Genomic DNA, 19551 nt, shown 5'->3' with positions numbered 1-19551 from the left:
CAACACAGAGTTACACATGGAATAAACAAACATACAGTCAATAACACAATAGAAAAAAAATAAAGTCTATATACAGTGTGTGCAAATGGCGTGAGGAGGTAAGGCAATAAATAGGCCATAGTAGCGAAGTAATTACAATTTAGCAGATTAACACTTGAGTGATAGATGAGCAGATGATGATGTTCAAGTAGAGATACTGGTGTGCAAAAGAGCAGAAAAGTAAATAAAAACAATATGGGGATGAGGTAGGTATAGTTGGTGGGCTATTTACAGATGGACTATGTACAGTTGCAGCGATCGGTTAGCTGCTCAGATAGCTGATGTTTAAAGTTAGTGAGGGAAATATAAGTCTCCAGCTTCAGCGATTTTTGTAATTCGTTCCAGTCACTGGCAGCAGAGAACTAGAAGGCGGCCAAAGGAGGTGTTGGCTTTAGGGATGACCAGTGAGATATACCTGCTGGAGCGCGTGCTACGGGTAGGCATTATCGTAACCAGTGAGCTGAGATAAGGCGGAGCTTTACCTAGCATAGACTTATAGATGACCTGGAGCCAGGGGGTCTGGCGACGAATATGTAGCGAAGGCCAGCCAATGAGAGCATACAGGTCGCAGTGGTGGGTAGTGTAAGGGCCTTTAGTGACAAAACAGATGGCACTGTGATAGACTGCGTCCAGTTTGCTGAGAAGAGTATTGGAAGCTATTTTGTAGATGACATAACCAAAGTCAAGGATCAGTAGGATAGTCAGTTTTATGAGGGTATGTTTGGCGGCGTGAGTGAAGGAGGCTTTGTTGCGAAATAGAAAGACGATTCTAGATCTGTATGTGACAGAGAAAGTCCAGGAGAGCAGGAGAGGACAAGGGAAGTACACCAACATTTGCCACAGCACATACTGTACCTCAAAGGCAGGAAGTGTTAAAAAATGAGTTATGTTAACCCCCGCTGATGAAAAGGCCCCTGCCTAGTGTCCAAGTTCAACTACAACTACACATGAAACCATTCCACTTCTACTCATAAACTCCCCTCTCTCTCCCTCTGCCACCCTTTCCATAAACCCAGAGCTCCCTCCACTCTGGCACCCCCTACCCAACCGTGCATACGCACGCGCACACACGAACACGCACACGAGGGAAATACCTTCCAGCACAGTTATTATTTCCTTTACGACAGGAGGGGGCACCGCACACGCCTCCATGCCTAGGTCCTTTCTCCTGGGGCGCTAAATCACCCGCTCTTGGGGCCTTGCGACGGGCCTCTGTGGCCAGGTGAGGAATTGAGGTCCCCTCCTGCGTGTTTTTCACCTCTGCTCTTTACTTTGCTTTAAAAAGGCAGTAAAGAGCAGAACCTGTCAGGGAGCAGGCGGTGGAGATAGGAGCCTTACTATAGCTCCCTTCTCCCCAGGACAGGCAGGGGTCGGGCGGGGCAGTTGGGGAGAAGAGGCTTGGGTTGTATTCATCTGACAAGTCTTCCTATTAACATTAGTTAGTGTGTTAGTTATCAGCCTTCCTATTAACATTAGTTAGTGTGTTAGTTATCAGACAAGTCTTCCTATTAACATTAGTTGGTGTGTTAGTTATCAGACAAGTCTTCCTATTAACATTAGTTAGTGTGTTAGTTATCTGGCAAGTCTTCCTATTAACATTAGTTAGTGTGTTAGTTATCAGACAAGTCTTCCTATTAACATTAGTTAGTGTGTTAGTTATCAGACAAGTCTTCCTATTAACATTAGTTAGTGTGTTAGTTATCAGACAAGTCTTCCTATTAACATTAGTTAGTGTGTTAGTTATCAGACAAGTCTTCCTATTAACATTAGTTAGTGTGTTAGTTATCAGACAAGTCTTCCTATTAACATTAGTTGGTGTGTTAGTTATCAGACAAGTCTTCCTATTAACATTAGTTAGTGTGTTAGTTATCTGGCAAGTTGCCTATTTCTTTCTCTCTCAAACAGAAAACAGAAGGGAACATTGGATGTGTCATTAGTTAGGCCTTAACGAGGCGCTGGAGGCAGGGTACATAACTGTTTAGTGTAGGACGGCATCCATCAGGCCCCCGCATGCACAAAACCCCAGTGAACTCTGACCCCAAGCCCTGCACACATCCAGGATAATTTTCATTAGGCACCAAATGGGCTGAAACAGGCAGGGACTACCTGGACTTGTCCAATAAGAAACTTGTTTTAGTTTTCCATTACAAAATGTTTTGCTATTTTCTTCCCTAATAACTAACACACTAACTAATGTTAATAGGAAGGCTTGTCTGATAACTAACACACTAACTAATGTTAATAGGAAGGCTTGTCTGATAACTAACACACTAACTAATGTTAATAGGAAGGCTTGTCTGATAACTAACACACTAACTAATGTTAATAGGAAGACTGATAACTAACAAACTAACTAATGTTAATAGGAAGGCTGATAACTAACACACCAACTAATGTTAATAGGAAGGCTGATAACTAACACACCAACTAACGTTAATAGGAAGGCTTGTCTGATAACTAACACACTAACTAATGTTAATAGGAAGGCTGATAACTAACACACTAACTAATGTTAATAGGAAGACTGATAACTAACACACTAACTAATGTTAATAGGAAGGCTGATAACTAACACACCAACTAATGTTAATAGGAAGGCTGATAACTAACACACCAACTAATGTTAATAGGAAGGCTTGTCAGATAACTAACACACTAACTAATGTTAATAGGAAGGCTTGGCTGCTCAGTGAGGATCACACACCCTTGCATTAATTCATGTCAACACGATCAAACTATTACAACACTAAAACAATTAGACAAACTGGCTGTTACGTTACATCAGTGATCTCAGACTCATCCCTCTTTCTCAATCCCTGAGTTGTGTTCATTTCCACTTTAGAACCCAAGGGAAAGTTGAGGTTGAGGTTTTATGGAGAACTCTGTATCCAGTATAAAAAGTGGGACACAGTCAGTCTGAGTACAAGATCTACACCCGGGTTAATGAGTGTCACCCCTGTTGACTCGTTGACGGAATGTTCCGCTCAAAAACAGATGCTGATTGATGTCGGGTAGTGCCAATCAGGCAAACAGGGGGATATGGTGTTCCGTTGGCGGCATCTACTGGTGAGACGCGGCTACTACAGTTACTACAGTATTCCATTCCAGGTTGACAAATTAAGCCCTCGTCTATGGATTTCACATGACTGGGCAGGGGCGCAGCTATGGGTGGGCCTGTGAGGGCATAGGCCTACCCTCTTGGGAGCAATAAGGCTAATTACATGTCCACAGGGGCACGGACAACGAGCTTAGGGGTTTTTAATTATGTTTACATACTGTTTTACCCACTTCATGTGTGTTCTAGTCAAGGCTCATCCTAAATAAGTACTGCTGTACATATATTTTCTATTCATATACTGTCCATAATGTCAATACACACCATCATATACACATATTGTATATTTATAATGCGGACTCTGACATTGCTCGTTCTGATATTTCTTAATTTCTTTTCATTTAGGGGATTTGTGTGTATTGTTCTGTATTGTTCGGTATTACTGCAATGTTTGAGCTAGGAACATAAGCATCTCACTGCACCTGCGATAAAATCAGCAAAATATACAGTATGTACATGAGCAATAACATGTCATTTAACTTGTAGATCAGTGATTCTGCACAGTACAACCGCAATGTACTAGATGTCAAACACCTCTACTGCTATTGTTTGCCACTAGAGAGTTGGGAAGTATTTGAGACACAACACATAAGATAGAGAGGTTGCTATGTGACAAACCTTTATCGTAGGATCCCATTGAAAAGTAGATCACAATATGTGGACATGCACTTTCTGCCATATTTTCTATCTAGCTCCTGTGCTATCCAGCCCCTGTCTTTCTAAGATAATTCATAAAAATCCAAATAACTTCACAGATCTTCATTGTAAAGAGTTTAAACACTGTTTCCCATGCTTGTTCAATGAACCATAAACAATTATTGAACATGCACCTGTGGAACGGTCATTAAGACACTAACAGCTTACAGACGGTAGGCAATTAAGGTCACAGTTAAGAAAACTTAGGACACTAAAGAGGCCTTTCTACTGACTCTGAAAAACACCAAACGAAAGATGCCCAGGGTCCCTGCTCATCTGCGTGAACGTGCCTTAGGCATGTTGCCAGGAGGCATGAGGACTGCAGCTGTGGCCAGGGCAATACATTTCAATGTCCGTACTGTGAGACGCCTAAGACAGCGCTACAGGGAGACAGGGCGGACAGCTGATCGTCCTCACAGTGGCAGACTACGTGTAACACCTGCACAGGATTGGTACAGCCGAACAGCACACCTGCGGGACAGGTACAGGATGGCAACAACAATTGCCCGAGTTACACCAGGAACGCACAATCCCTCCATCAGTGCTCAGACTGTCCGCAATAGGCTGAGAGAGGCTGGACTGAGGGCTTGTAGGCCTGTTGTAAAGCAGGTCATCACCGGCAACAATGTCGCTTATGGGAACAAACCTACCGTCGCTGGACCATACAGTACTGGCAAAAAGTGCTCTTCACTAACGAGTCACAGTTTTGTCTCACCAGGGGTGATGGTCGGATTCGCGTTTATCGTTAAAGGAATGAGTGTTACACCAAGGCATGTACTCTGGAGCGGGATCGATTTTGGAGGTGGAGGGTCCGTCATGGTCTGGGGCGGTGTGTCACAGCATCATCGGACTGAGCTTGTTGTCATTGCAGGCACTCTCAACGCTGTGCATTACAAGGAAGACATCCTCCTCCCTCATGTGGTACCCTTCCTGCAGGCTCATCCTGACATGACCCTCCAGCATGACAATGCCACCAGACATACTGCTCGTTCTGTGCATGATTTCCTGCAAGACAGGAATGTCAGTGTTCTGCCATGGCCAGCGAAGAGCCTGGATCTCAATCCCATTGAGCACGTCTGGGACCTGTTGGATCGGAGGGTGAGGGCTAGGGCCATTCCCCCCAGAAATGTCCGGGAACTTGCAGGTGCCTTGGTGGAAGAGTGGGGTAACATCTCACAGCAAGAACTGGCAAATCTGGTGCAGTCCATGAGGAGGAGATGCACTGCAGTACTTAATGCAGCTGGTGGCCACACCAGATACTGACTGTTACTTTTGATTTTGAACCCCCCTTTGTTCAGGGACACATTATTCCATTGCTGTTAGTCACATGTCTGTGGAACTTGTTCAGTTTATGTCTCAGTTGTTGAATCTTGTTATGTTCATTCAAATATTTACACATGTTAAGTTTGCTGAAAATAAACGCAGTTGACAGTGAGAGGACGTTTCTTTTTTTGCTGAGTTTATATTTCGATGTACTGTACATGATAATAATAGTTCCTTTCTGGTTTCAGTATGTATTGTAGGACTGACTCACCTTGCAGGAGGAAGCCAGCAGGGAGCCGTCCTGTTTCCAGCTAAGACTCTGCAGCTGATCACCGTGCGGCTCCAGAGCTGCAGACAAACACAGGTCAGAGGTCAAGAGACTGGTCAGCTCAGCCAGCAGGTTATCACAGGGGAAGTCAAGGAAAGGTCGCAGAGAGGTCAACAGCACAGGTTAACAAGACCGGGAACAACAAAGTACACGAAGAACAGATTCAGGATGAAGAGACAAAAAGAAAAGAAAGCACAGGCAGAAACAGGACAGGTGCGGCCAAGACACGGGACAGGCGGGGACAAGGCACAGGACAGGTGAGGCCAAGACACAGGACAGGTGAGGCCAAGACACGGGACAGGTGGAGGCCAAGACACGGGACAGGTGGGGCCAAGACACGGGACAGGTGGGGGCCAAGACACGGGACAGGTGGGGGCCAAGACACGGGACAGGCGGGGGCCAAGACACGGGACAGGCGGGGGCCAAGACACGGGACAGGTGGGGGGCCAAGACACGGGACAGGTGGGGGGCCAAGACACGGGACAGGTGGGGGCCAAGACACGGGACAGGTGGGGGCCAAGACACGGGACAGGTGGGTGCCAAGACACAGGACAGGTGGGGGCCAAGACACGGGACAGGTGGGGGCCAAGACACGGGACAGGTGGGGCCATGACACGGGACAGGTGGGGCCAAGACACGGGACAGGTTTTGCCCAGACATGGGACAGGTTTTGCCAAGACACAGGACAGGTAGGGCCAAGACACGGGACAGGTGAGGCCAAGACACGGGACAGGTTTTGCCCAAGACACGGGACAGGTGGGGGCCAAGACACGGGACAGGTAGGGGCCAAGACACGGGACAGGTGGGGGCCAAGACACGGGACAGGTGGGGGGCCAAGACACGGGACAGGTGGGGGCCAAGACACGGGACAGGTGGGGGCCAAGACACGGGACAGGTGGGGGCCAAGACACGGGACAGGTGGAGCCAAGACACGGGACAGGTGGGGGCCAAGACACGGGACAGGTGGGGGCCAAGACACGGGACAGGTGGGGGCCAAGACACGGGACAGGTGGGGGCCAAGACACGGGACAGGTGGGGGCCAAGACACGGGACAGGTGGGGGCCAAGACACAGGACAGGTGGGGGCCAAGACACAGGACAGGTGGGGGCCAAGACACAGGACAGGTGGGGGCCAAGACACGGGACAGGTGAGGGCCAAGACACGGGACAGGTGGGGGCCTAGACACGGGACAGGTGGGGGCCTAGACACGGGACAGGTGGGGGGCAAGACACGGGACAGGTGGGGGGCAAGACACGGGACAGGTGGGGGCCAAGACACGGGACAGGTGGGGGCCAAGACACGGGACAGGTGGGGGCCAAGACACGGGACAGGTGGGGGCCAAGACACGGGACAGGTGGGGCCAAGACACGGGACAGGTGGGGACCAAGACACGGGACAGGTGGTGGCCAAGACATGGGACAGGTGGGGCATGACACGGGACATGTGAAGCCAAGACACGGGACAGGTGTGGCCAAGACACGGGACAGGTTTTGCCCAGACACGGGACAGGTTTTGCCAAGACACAGGACAGGTGGGGCCAAGACACAAGACAGGTTTGGCCAAAACAAAGACAAAGACACAGACACAGAGGGAAACACAGGATGAATCAATTGTAGAAACCCCAAAGCAGACCCAGCTGACCCAGTTAAGACAACCTGGATCAATGGCACACAGAACATAATGAGCTTATGGTGCTATGGCTGGTTGGATACAGCATAGCATGTATGGGTTATGATGACACGACAGTAGACGGCATAGATGACAACAGCATTTGTTAAATGGTGAAGAAAGTCGTCACACGGGACACAGTCCCCCAGTGTTGAGGTTCACCCTCTAGGCCTCCCGAGTGGCTCAGTGGTCTAAGGCACTGCATCACAGTACTAGCTGTGCCACTAGAGATCTTGGTTCGAGTCCAGGCTCTGTCTCCCGGCCGCGACCGGGAGACCCATGGGGCGGCGTTGTCCGGGTTAGGGGAGGATTTGGCCGGCAGAGATGTTCTTGTCCCATTGCGCACTAGCGACTCCTGTGGCGGGCCTGGCGCAATGCACGCTGACACACCTGGTGTCACCTGGTGTACAGCTTTTCCTCCGACACATTGGTGTGGCTGGCTTCCGGGTTGGATGGGCATTGTGTCAAGAAGCAGTGCGGCTTGGTTGGGTTATGTTTCGGAGGACGCATGGCTCTCGACCTTCGCCTCTCCCAGTCTGTACGGGAGTTTCAGCGATGAAACAAGACTAACTACCAATTGGATACCACGAAATTGGAGAGAAAAAGGGGTAAAAAATAAATAAGATTCCCCCTGATGAACCTAGACAGCAGGGTCAGGGGTCAGAGAGGGGTGGTTAAGGAGTAATGGAAGGGCAGGGCACAGCCTGTGGGGGCAGCAGTGAGCAGCATCAGCCATCATGGTGGAGCCTGTCTGTCAGTGGAAGGCCAGTGGATAAGCAAACTGAGCCATGCCACCCAGACCAGACAGCCACGGAGACTGAGAAGAGGCAGACATTACCTCAACCTCTCTCCAGTAGCAGAGACAGCAGAGACGGCCTGTCTGTCAGTGAGACGGAGGCACCCTGACGAAACCAAAGGCTACGAAGACAAAACCGCCTCACAAGAGCCCAACATAGTGATACACCAATAACACAGAGACGTGTATAACACATTACTGTGACACAGAGCAGAAGGAAACTAAATCGATATGAAAGGATCAAACTGACTGACAGATTGTGTGTATGGTCTGTTTGCTGGTATATTTGTGTGAAGAAGTGTGTTTGTACTGTATGGATCCATGTGAGTGAGTGATGAGTGTGTGTGTTCATCGTTCATGCATGTGTGTTTGTGTGCGTTCCTTCAATCCTTTGTGAGTGTCTAAGAGAGTGTGTGTTCATGCATTCACCATTCTTTCATGCCTGCACATAGTGTATAGCTCCTCTCCTCCAGTGTATCCTACCTGCTAACGCTGATTGTTGGCGGCTGGTGTCCCAGAGCAGGACTGTCTTGGTGGAGCCCACAGCCAGCAGGCCAGAGGAGGTGGGGTGGAAGGCGACCAGCTCCAGACGCCCCTCTCCGGGACACAGGGTCACCTCCGCCCCCCCAGGCTGATCCTGTTCTGGTTCACACACACGCCACAGCTTCACCTGCATGGACACACACCAAGCCAAGAAAGCATGTTTTTAGTGACCTTGTTGTGCTGAGTAAAAGAGAGACACACTTGCGCACACACAAACAAGAGTGTCAGGTGAATGGGCTCTCAATCAAACGTGAAGACAGTGACATACACAATAATTACAAAAGTATGTGGACACCACTTCAAATTCATGGATTTGGCTATTTCAGCCACACCCACTGCTGACAGGTGTATAAAATCAAGCATACACCCATGCAATCTGAATAGACAAACATTGGCAGTAGAATGGCCTTACTCAAGAGCTCAGGGACTTTCAACGTGGCATCGTCATAGGATGCCACCTTCCCAATAAGTCAGTTCGTCAAATTTGAGTTAATTTCCAACAGCTGGCCTTGCCCTAAAACCCACTGCAGCAGACTCAGTATGCCCATACCCAACCACCTACTGTTAAACATTGGAGCTTTCACTACTAGGACTACTGACACCTGGACCATGTTCTCCCTACTAGGACTACTGACACATGGACCATGTTCTCCCTACTAGGACTACTGACACATGGACCATGTTCTCCCCACTAGGACTACTGACACATGGACCATGTTCTCCCTACTAGGACTACTGACACATGGACCATGTTCTCCCTACTAGGACTACTGACACATGGACCATGTTCTCCCTACTAGGACTACTGACACATGGACCATGTTCTCCCTACTAGGACTACTGACACATGGACCATGTTCTCCCTACTAGGACTACGGACACCTGGACCATGTTCTCCCTACTAGGACTACAGACACCTGGACCATGTTCTCCCTACTAGGACTACAGACACCTGGACCATGTTCTCCCTACTAGGACTGACACCTGGACCATGTTCTCCCTACTAGGACTACTGACACCTGGACCATGTTCTCCCTACTAGGACTACTGACACCTGGACCATGTTCTCCCTACTAGGACTACTGACACCTGGACCATGTTCTCCCTACTAGGACTACAGACACATGGACCATGTTCTCCCTACTAGGACTACAGACACCTGGACCATGTTCTCCCTACTAGGACTACTGACACCTGGACCATGTTCTCCCTACTAGGACTACTGACACCTGGACCATGTTCTATCTACTAGGACTACAGACACATGGACCATGTTCTATCTACTAGGACTACTGACACCTGGACCATGTTCTCACTACTAGGACTACTGACACCTGGACCATGTTCTCCCTACTAGGACTACAGACACCTGGACCATGTTCTCCCTACTAGGACTACTGACACCTGGACCATGTTCTATCTACTAGGACTACAGACACATGGACCATGTTCTATCTACTAGGACTACTGACACCTGGACCATGTTCTCACTACTAGGACTACTGACACCTGGACCATGTTCTCCCTACTAGGACTACAGACACATGGACCATGTTCTCCCTACTAGGACTACAGACACCTGGACCATGTTCTCCCTACTAGGACTACTGACACCTGGACCATGTTCTCCCTACTAGGACTACTGACACCTGGACCATGTTCTATCTACTAGGACTACAGACACATGGACCATGTTCTATCTACTAGGACTACTGACACCTGGACCATGTTCTCACTACTAGGACTACTGACACCTGGACCATGTTCTCCCTACTAGGACTACAGACACCTGGACCATGTTCTCCCTACTAGGACTACAGACACCTGGACCATGTTCTCCCTACTAGGACTACTGACACCTGGACCATGTTCTCCCTACTAGGACTACTGACACCTGGACCATGTTCTATCTACTAGGACTACAGACACCTGGACCATGTTCTCCCTACTAGGACTACTGACACCTGGACCATGTTCTCCCTACTAGGACTACTGACACATGGACCATGTTCTATCGACTAGGACTACAGACACCTGGACCATGTTCTCCCTACTAGGACTGACACCTGGACCATGTTCTCCCTACTAGGACTACGGACACCTGGACCATGTTCTCCCTACTAGGACTACTGACACCTGGACCATGTTCTCCCTACTAGGACTACTGACACCTGGACCATGTTCTCCCTACTAGGACTACTGACACCTGGACCATGTTCTATCTACTAGGACTACTGACACCTGGACCATGTTCTCACTACTAGGACTACTGACACCTGGACCATGTTCTATCTACTAGGACTACTGACACCTGGACCATGTTCTCCCTACTAGGACTACTGACACCTGGACCATGTTCTCCCTACTAGGACTACTGACACCTGGACCATGTTCTATCTACTAGGACTACTGACACCTGGACCATGTTCTCACTACTAGGACTACTGACACCTGGACCATGTTCTCCCTACTAGGACTACAGACACCTGGACCATGTTCTCCCTACTAGGACTACAGACACCTGGACCATGTTCTCCCTACTAGGACTACTGACACCTGGACCATGTTCTCCCTACTAGGACTACTGACACCTGGACCATGTTCTATCTACTAGGACTACAGACACCTGGACCATGTTCTCCCTACTAGGACTACTGACACCTGGACCATGTTCTCCCTACTAGGACTACTGACACCTGGACCATGTTCTCCCTACTAGGACTACTGACACATGGACCATGTTCTCCCTACTAGGACTACAGACACCTGGACCATGTTCTCCCTACTAGGACTACAGACACCTGGACCATGTTCTCCCTACTAGGACTACAGACACCTGGACCATGTTCTCCCTACTAGGACTACAGACACCTGGACCATGTTCTCCCTACGAGGACTACTGACACCTGGACCATGTTCTCCCTACTAGGACTACTTACACATGGACCATGTTCTCCCTACTAGGACTACTGACACATGGACCATGTTCTATCTACTAGGACTACTGACACATGGACCATGTTCTCCCTACTAGGACTACTTACACATGGACCATGTTCTCCCTACTAGGACTACTGACACATGGACCATGTTCTCCCTACTAGGACTACTGACACCTGGACTGGAGAACCAAGTGGTATCCAGCTGCAGATACAGGATTTAATCCAGCAATAAGGAGGTAAATTGGCGTTTTTTAAATGCCACCTGGGGCCTGTTTTATTATTTTTATTTAACCTTTATTTAACTAGGCAAGTCAGTTAAGAACAAATTCTTATTTAAAATGACGGCCTACCCCTAACCCTACCCCAGCCAAACCAAGACGACGCTGGGCCAATTGAGCGCCGCCCTATGGGACTCCCAACCACGGCCGGATGTGATGCAGTCTGGATTCGAACCAGGTACTGCAGTGATGCCTCTTGCACTGAGATGCAGTGTCTTACACCACTGCGCCACTTGGGAGCCCAAAGCGATGGCAAGGTCTTAAAACAGGGTGTGTGTGTACATGTGTTTTTGTGGGTGTGGACTTCTGTGTGTGTGTGTGTGTGTGTGTGTGTGTGTGTGTGTGTGTGTGTGTGTGTGTGTGTGTGTGTGTGTGTGTGTGTGTGTGTGTGTGTGTGTGTGTGTGTGTGTGTGTGTGTGTGTATCTGTGTGTGTTACTCAGCACAACAAGGTGACTATAACAATATGTCTTCTTGGCAGCAGATGAAACTGGGAATATAAAGTATCCTAGCTGAGCTCAGGGCTCCTCTACATATGCATTTACTGTGCACTGAGGCTTCGGCTCAGTGTGGCTGTACATGTGTTTACTCAGCCCTCTGAGGCAGACACTGCTGCTGAGTCTGCATACACACTCACACACGGACTCTGAGTGACTTCAAAGGTTTCTTTCCACATAATAACAGTCAATGCAATTCATTTTTTCATCCAGATGTGTCATAGCCCTCATTCCCGGCCTAAAAATATAAACAACTGTTCATGAGTATGTGCATGTACCATGAAAAAATACAACCGCCAGTCTGCAAGAGAGTGTATGACCATAACAAAATCCTCTTTCCTTCCTCTCTTAAAGCTATCACTCATCTCATAGTTAGGTGAAAGGTCAAGAGGAAGGAAGGAATGAAGGACGTTTTTAAAAAATGAAGACAGGGCCATAGAGGAATGAGGACAGGGAGACAGGGCCATAGAGGAATGAGGACAGGGAGACAGGGCCATAGAGGAATGAGGACAGGGAGACAGGGCCATAGAGGAATGAGGACAGGGAGACAGGAGGGTCTTGGAGGAATGAGGACAGGGCCTTAGAGGAATGAGAACAGAGAGACAGGAGGGCCTCACCGTTTCATCTGCAGAACAGGTAGCCAGGAGATTATCATCAAACGGAGAGAAGTCCAAATCAGTTATCAGATCTGAGAGAGAGAGAGAGAGAGGAGGACAAATCAGTTATCAGATCTGAGAGAGAGAGAGAGAGGAGGACAAATCAGTTATCAGATCTGAGAGAGAGAGAGAGAAATCAGTTATCAGTCTGAGAGAGAGAGACAGAGGAGGAGAAACAAGATATTTAGGTCACAAGTTTAACAGTTTATTTGAGAACAATGGCATTTGTATTCCTCTTGTGATCACTTGGGAACAAGAAGTATAATTTGTAAGTTAAAGGTCCAATGCAGCAGTTTTTGTCACAATATCAAATCATTTCTAGGGAACAATTAAGTACCTTACTGTGATTGGTTTCAATTAAAATGGTCAAAAATAAACAACAAAAGAGAGGTTTGGAACCCTCTTTCTTATTGGTAAATTAACAAACTTCCCGCCTGATAATGTCACCAGGCAGGCCAAAACTCCATCCGACCAAAACGGGTTGAAAATTCAGGCGGTCTTTCCAAACAGCTCTTACACTAAAAGGGCATTATAATAATTTTCACAATTTCACAGTATTATTCCAACCTCCTAGTGTGGAAATATATATAATACACAGGAAATCACATTTTGGACTGCACTGGGCCTTCAAGAAACTGGTCTTATTAAAAAGGCAGACAGAAGGGAGTGAGTTAGAAAAAGGTTGAAACATCTTAACCCTGTTCTCTCACGTTAGAAACCACTTTAGACCAAGAGGAAATTCCCTTTTGGGACACTGATTCTTGAAGTCGCAGGCAGGGCTAGCTCATCACGAGACCATGAGCAACCATGTAACTGACCCATGTTCACTACACCTAGTTCCAGATCTGGTTGTACTGTCTAGCTAACACCTATGCTCGGTAGTCGTGACAATGACCATAGCAGTTGGCAAGACAGACAGACAGTACAATCCCAGATAAATTATTGTGCTATGTAAAACATACTCATGGTAAGAATATGAAATATTAAAGACGCACGATGCAGAAATTGCTCCGCCATTTCCTGGTTGCTAAAATTCTAAAAGTTCACTTAATTGCAGTTTATGTGACAAAACAAACAAGTGTAGTGTACATAGTCACTGTACCATCTAAACCGCTGTGAAACATATTTTACATAATTAAAAATATTGTATTTTCAGCTGTTTGAAGCAAAAGACGAAAACAAAACTTAACGGGAAGCATAGAAATAGCACACATAGAACATATCTACTTCTTATATTTCCTTTCAGTGCGAATGACAGATCTATGACACACATTTCTATATGAATTTGTTTATTGTTTAGGTCGCCCAAAATGTTACATATTGCAGCTTTAAGAAATGTAAAACAACAGAGAGAGAAATAAGAGCGTTGTGATGAGTGGATAGTGTCTGGCACTTGTGAAGGAGGGATTTTTCAATGACGGCCTACCCCGGCCAAACCCTCCACTAACCCGGACGACGCTGGGAAAATTGTGCGCCGCCTTATGGGACTCCCCATCCCGGCAGGTTGTGATACAGCCCGGGATCGAACCAGGGTCTATAGTGATGCCTCTATCACTGAGAGGCAGAGCCTTACACCGCTGCGCCACTCAGGAGAAATGAATGAAAAGTGGATAGAGGGATCTTACCAGCATGACATGGGATCACAGTCACTGTCCACCTGCCATCAGACCCTGGTTCCACAGAGGTGAGGCCAAGCATTCCTCCACCTGGTGACAATTAAGACACACACACAAGAGACAGACAGCGTGATCTATACAGTCTCTCTTTCATACTGATATGGCATGCTCAAACAAAACAGATATCTGCTCTGTGATGGCAATACCTGCTCACACACGCTTCAACAGACAGGTAAATATACCAGAGAGACAGACAGGTAAATATACCAGAGAGACAGACAGGTAAATATACCGGAGAGACGGACAGGTAAATATACCGGAGAGACAGACAGGTAAATATACCGGAGAGACAGACAGGTAAATATACCGGAGAGACAGACAGGTAAATATACCAGAGAGACAGACAGGTAAATATACCAGAGAAACAGACAGGTAAATATACCAGAGAGACAGACAGGTAAATATACCAGAGAGACAGACAGGTAAATATACCAGAGAGACAGACAGGTAAATATACCAGAGAGACAGACAGGTAAATATACCAGAGAGACAGACAGGTAAATATACCAGAGAGACAGACAGGTAAATATATCAGAGAGACAGACAGCATGACTCATAACAGAGTCCAGACAGAATATTCTTAGTTGAACCCCAACCGCATACCACTGTTGCCTGAATCACACTGTAGTGCCAAAAGGATACTACATCCACCATAGCTGCTGGAATGATGCAGGAACTGACATTTTGAAAAGAAAGCACAGTATGGTTCTGGTCGGCCCTATAGTTGTCCTGACTCAGTCTTAACCTTACCGGCCTGGTCAGTGTTGAAGGCCACAAGCCTGATGCTGGATTTGATGTGGTTCCCCTGAGCGGTGAAGGATCCTGCCCGGACATTACTGATCCAGCCCTGGACACAGGGGAAATTCACAGTGCATTAGGGGTAGATGTGGTGGGACACTGGAGCCATCATTAGGAAGATGACTTAAGGAACTGGCCATCAGATAAAACAAAGGTGATCGCTGTGGCCTAAAAGATGACACTCTCTAACGGTCATTATGAGTAGGCGATTTCTGACCTATGCTAATATAATCGAGTAGGGACGAACAGAATTGTTGTTATACTTGACAAGAAAACCATTCGAATGTTTCAGTTATTGTCTGTTCCCTTAAATGCAAGTCTATCCAACTGAGTGGGATCCTAAGCATTCCCTTGACAAGTCCACACAAGAGAATAGCAGCTCACACTCTTTTAGATGCACACTGCTGAAGTGCAATGCCGTTCATTGTCATCCCAAAATAAACTGTGGATAACTTGAATGCAGAGGCAGAGCACACACACACCGTTTCTCCAAACTTCCAAGATTCAAACTGTCAAAATAAGGAAGATTCAGACTAGCTGTCAAAATAAGGACGATTCAGACTAACTGTCATAATAAGGACGATTCAGACTAACTGTCATAATAAGGACGATTCAGACTAACTGTCATAATAAGGACGATTCAGACTAACTGTCATAATAAGGACGATTCAGACTAACTGTCATAATAAGGAAGATTCAGACTAACTGTCATAATAAGGAAGATTCAGACTAACTGTCATAATAAGGAAGATTCAGACTAACTGTCATAATAAGGAAGATTCAGACTAACTGTCATAATAAGGAAGATTCAGACTAACTGTCAAAATAAGGAAGATTCAGACTAACTGTCAAAATAAGGAAGATTCAGACTAACTGTCCTAATAAGGAAGATTCAGACTAACTGTCCTAATAAGGAAGATTCAGATTAACTGTCCTAATAAGGAAGATTCAGACTAACTGTCCTAATAAGGAAGATTCAGACTAACTGTCCTAATAAGGAAGATTCAGACTAACTGTCATAATAAGGAAGATTCAGACTAACTGTCATAATAAGGAAGATTCAGACTAACTGTCATAATAAGGAAGATTCAGACTAACTGTCATAATAAGGAAGATTCAGACTAACTGTCATAATAAGGAAGATTCAGACTAACTGTCAAAATAAGGAAGATTCAGACTAACTGTCAAAATAAGGAAGATTCAGACTAACTGTCAAAATAAGGAAGATTCAGACTAACTGTCCTAATAAGGAAGATTCAGACTAACTGTCCTAATAAGGAAGATTCAGATGAACTGTCCTAATAAGGAAGATTCAGACTAACTGTCATAATAAGGAAGATTCAGACTAACTGTCATAATAAGGAAGATTCAGACTAACTGTCATAATAAGGAAGATTCAGATGAACTGTCAAAATAAGGAAGATTCAGACTAGCTGTCATAATAAGGAAGATTCAGACTAACTGTCATAATAAGGAAGATTCAGACTAACTGTCATAATAAGGAAGATTCAGACTAACTGTCATAATAAGGAAGATTCAGACTAACTGTCAAAATAAGGAAGATTCAGACTAACTGTCAAAATAAGGACGATTCAGACTAACTGTCATAATAAGGACGATTCAGACTAACTGTCATAATAAGGACGATTCAGACTAACTGTCATAATAAGGACGATTCAGACTAACTGTCATAATAAGGACAATTCAGACTAACTGTCATAATAAGGACGATTCAGACTAACTGTCATATTAAGGACGATTCAGACTAACTGTCATAATAAGGACGATTCAGACTAACTGTCATAATAAGGAAGATTCAGACTAACTGTCATAATAAGGAAGATTCAGACTAACTGTCATAATAAGGAAGATTCAGACTAACTGTCAAAATAAGGAAGATTCAGACTAACTGTCCTAATAAGGAAGATTCAGACTAACTGTCCTAATAAGGAAGATTCAGATGAACTGTCATAATAAGGAAGATTCAGATGAACTGTCAAAATAAGGAAGATTCAGACTAGCTGTCATAATAAGGAAGATTCAGACTAACTGTCATAATAAGGAAGAGGGTATCAGAGGGCATGTTGTTACACACACACACACACCCTCTGCCGTCCATGTTGAATCAGCAGAATGTTAAGGAAGTGGGAGCCTCCTTTCACAACACAAACAACAGGGCAGAGGCAGGAGCGCTGTGTGTTTGAAAACACTGCTGCCAAAACCGTTATGGGCTAACCATGTCAGACAATAGGCCTGAACACTGTCGCGGGCTCCGGCAGGGAAGATACAGAGAGCACTTAGCAGCCCAGACAGTGTCTGACAGCCCAGCAAAACAGCTAGTTTCTCTCTCTCAGGAAACACATATTACTGCTCCACAGGCAGCCAGGCATAAAGAGAACAAGGTGCCCATTCTCACTCACTCACTTCTTGGAGTTCTCCCTCTCCCTCCCGACATCCCTCCCTCGCTCGCTCCTAACATTTGAGATGGTGCTTTGAGTGTTGCTTTTCTGAGGCAGTCCTCGTAACAGGATCAGAGATCCGCTCTGCAGATGGAACTCACTCACACTGAGACTGTGTGGAGGTTTGCTACATGGAGAATAAGCATCCAAGTAATGGTATGTTTCATAACCGATTTATAAGAGCACCCTTTTAAAGCTTTATTTTGTCCAGGGAGGGGTCACTCATGACTTAGGCCTATTAAAAAAAGGGAACTTAACTCTCATCAATGCCAAACCAGTTGTGAACTTCAGCTATTACTCGACCGTGCAGCAGTGTACTGTGGTACACTGTAGGCCTAACCACTGTTGGTCATCATGCACATACAAATACAGGCCTTGGGTATTTCCTAAGGGCTGTATTGGTGGTAGACTATATCTGACAGCATGTACGAGGTGTCTGGCTGGCATCATGAGAAGACTTCAAGGCACAACTATGTTTTTATCATGGGGCTAAGCTACAGCAAGTCCAGAGATCAACTCGCATCATCAGGATCTACCAGGTTGTACAATGACATTCTCCACAATACCTAAATCATCCACTTAATATAAAGAATGTCAGACATTTCCACTGTCTCAGCCAGTCAACACAAGACAGCAGTGTGTGTGTGGGGGGGGGGGGGGGGGTTACATAATCGCCCCCACAAGGAGTAGTGATGGCTGTCTGTGCAAATTGGTGCACAGCCCGAACGTGTGTAACGAGGCACTCCCAGGTATCTATCACCAGGACTGACGGCATGACACCACCACTGTGTATCTTACTCACAGCCTACAGTCATTGGTTGACAGAGAGAAGCTTTGTTAAATGGCGTAGGGATACGCACTGTATGTACAGTGCACTTTAGAACTAAAATCTGAGCACTGCTGCTACATTGTAGAATGATGACCGGTTACAATGAGAGCAGGAATTCCGATACATTCGAAACAATGTGGCTATTCAGTGATGATGGGCATCACATCCTATCAGTAGTATCTGACAATCCTGACCAATACGAACCGCTGTCAATTTCAAATGTGTTATTTGCATAGACTGCTGAAAGCTAGCTAGATAACAATAACCACATGGTTAACACTGTAACGTTAGCAGCCTTCGCGGTTTGCACTTGGTTTTCGTAGACTATTGTTTCTCTACCAACACACTCTTGCGATGCAGCAGCCTTCTGCAGATATACAGGAAGTTCAATTTCCTCCAAACATTTTCAGACGTTCCCCAAAACACAACTCCATTCCGTCTTCTTCGCCGTTGCTAAGAACCAATGCTGGCGAGGCTTTCTTGCAACGCTTATTACTTACATCTTTCTTGCCGATCTTCGGGGTGGTGTTTTTGAATTTGGAGGTCTTGAAACGATTCATTCTAGTCACCTAAATTAACTTTCGTGCCTTCCGGGTATCTCTGTCTTGTTGATACTATCCGAAAAGAGCGAGCACTCAGAAGCACACTCCTTTTCAGATGACAGTTCTCGAGTTCAGCACTGTCACAACTCGCTGTACTGTGTGAACGATTCTATCGACGATCGACTCAGACCCCTGTTTAGCTTCATCAATGATGATTGACCACGGTACAATACCAAATGTTTCTGTTTTGAAACGTTTAATCGTAATTGCCGTGAGTAAGAAGCGGACTACATGGGAAACAAATGTTTAAATACTCTTCCACAGTTTCTCAAGTACAGATGTTTCAACAGAGTGAAAGTTAGTTTGCGCTCATCTTGAAACAAAAATACATTTATTGACAGTCAACTCTTCTGCGGGGACTGCGCATG

At 46.2% G+C, this 19551-nt stretch overlaps 1 protein-coding gene across 1 annotated transcript in view; it reads right to left on the bottom strand.

The window, feature by feature from the left end:
* LOC129833860 (coronin-7-like) overlaps positions 1-19535 on the bottom strand; it is a 71616-nt gene extending 52081 nt beyond the window's left edge. The window contains exons 1-6 of the mRNA XM_055898697.1: positions 19082-19535; positions 15246-15342; positions 14445-14525; positions 12781-12851; positions 8389-8575; positions 5385-5461 (exon numbers count right to left, since the gene is read on the bottom strand). Of these exons, the coding sequence (XP_055754672.1) occupies positions 5385-5461; positions 8389-8575; positions 12781-12851; positions 14445-14525; positions 15246-15342; positions 19082-19141 (573 nt within the window). The 5' untranslated portion in view covers positions 19142-19535. The remainder of the gene's footprint in view (positions 1-5384; positions 5462-8388; positions 8576-12780; positions 12852-14444; positions 14526-15245; positions 15343-19081) is intronic.
* Positions 19536-19551: the final 16 nt, after the last annotated feature.

Source organism: Salvelinus fontinalis, chromosome 34 (genome assembly GCF_029448725.1).
Source record: "Salvelinus fontinalis isolate EN_2023a chromosome 34, ASM2944872v1, whole genome shotgun sequence".
NCBI lineage: Eukaryota > Metazoa > Chordata > Actinopteri > Salmoniformes > Salmonidae > Salvelinus > Salvelinus fontinalis.
This window is presented reverse-complemented; position numbering and strand designations above follow the sequence as displayed.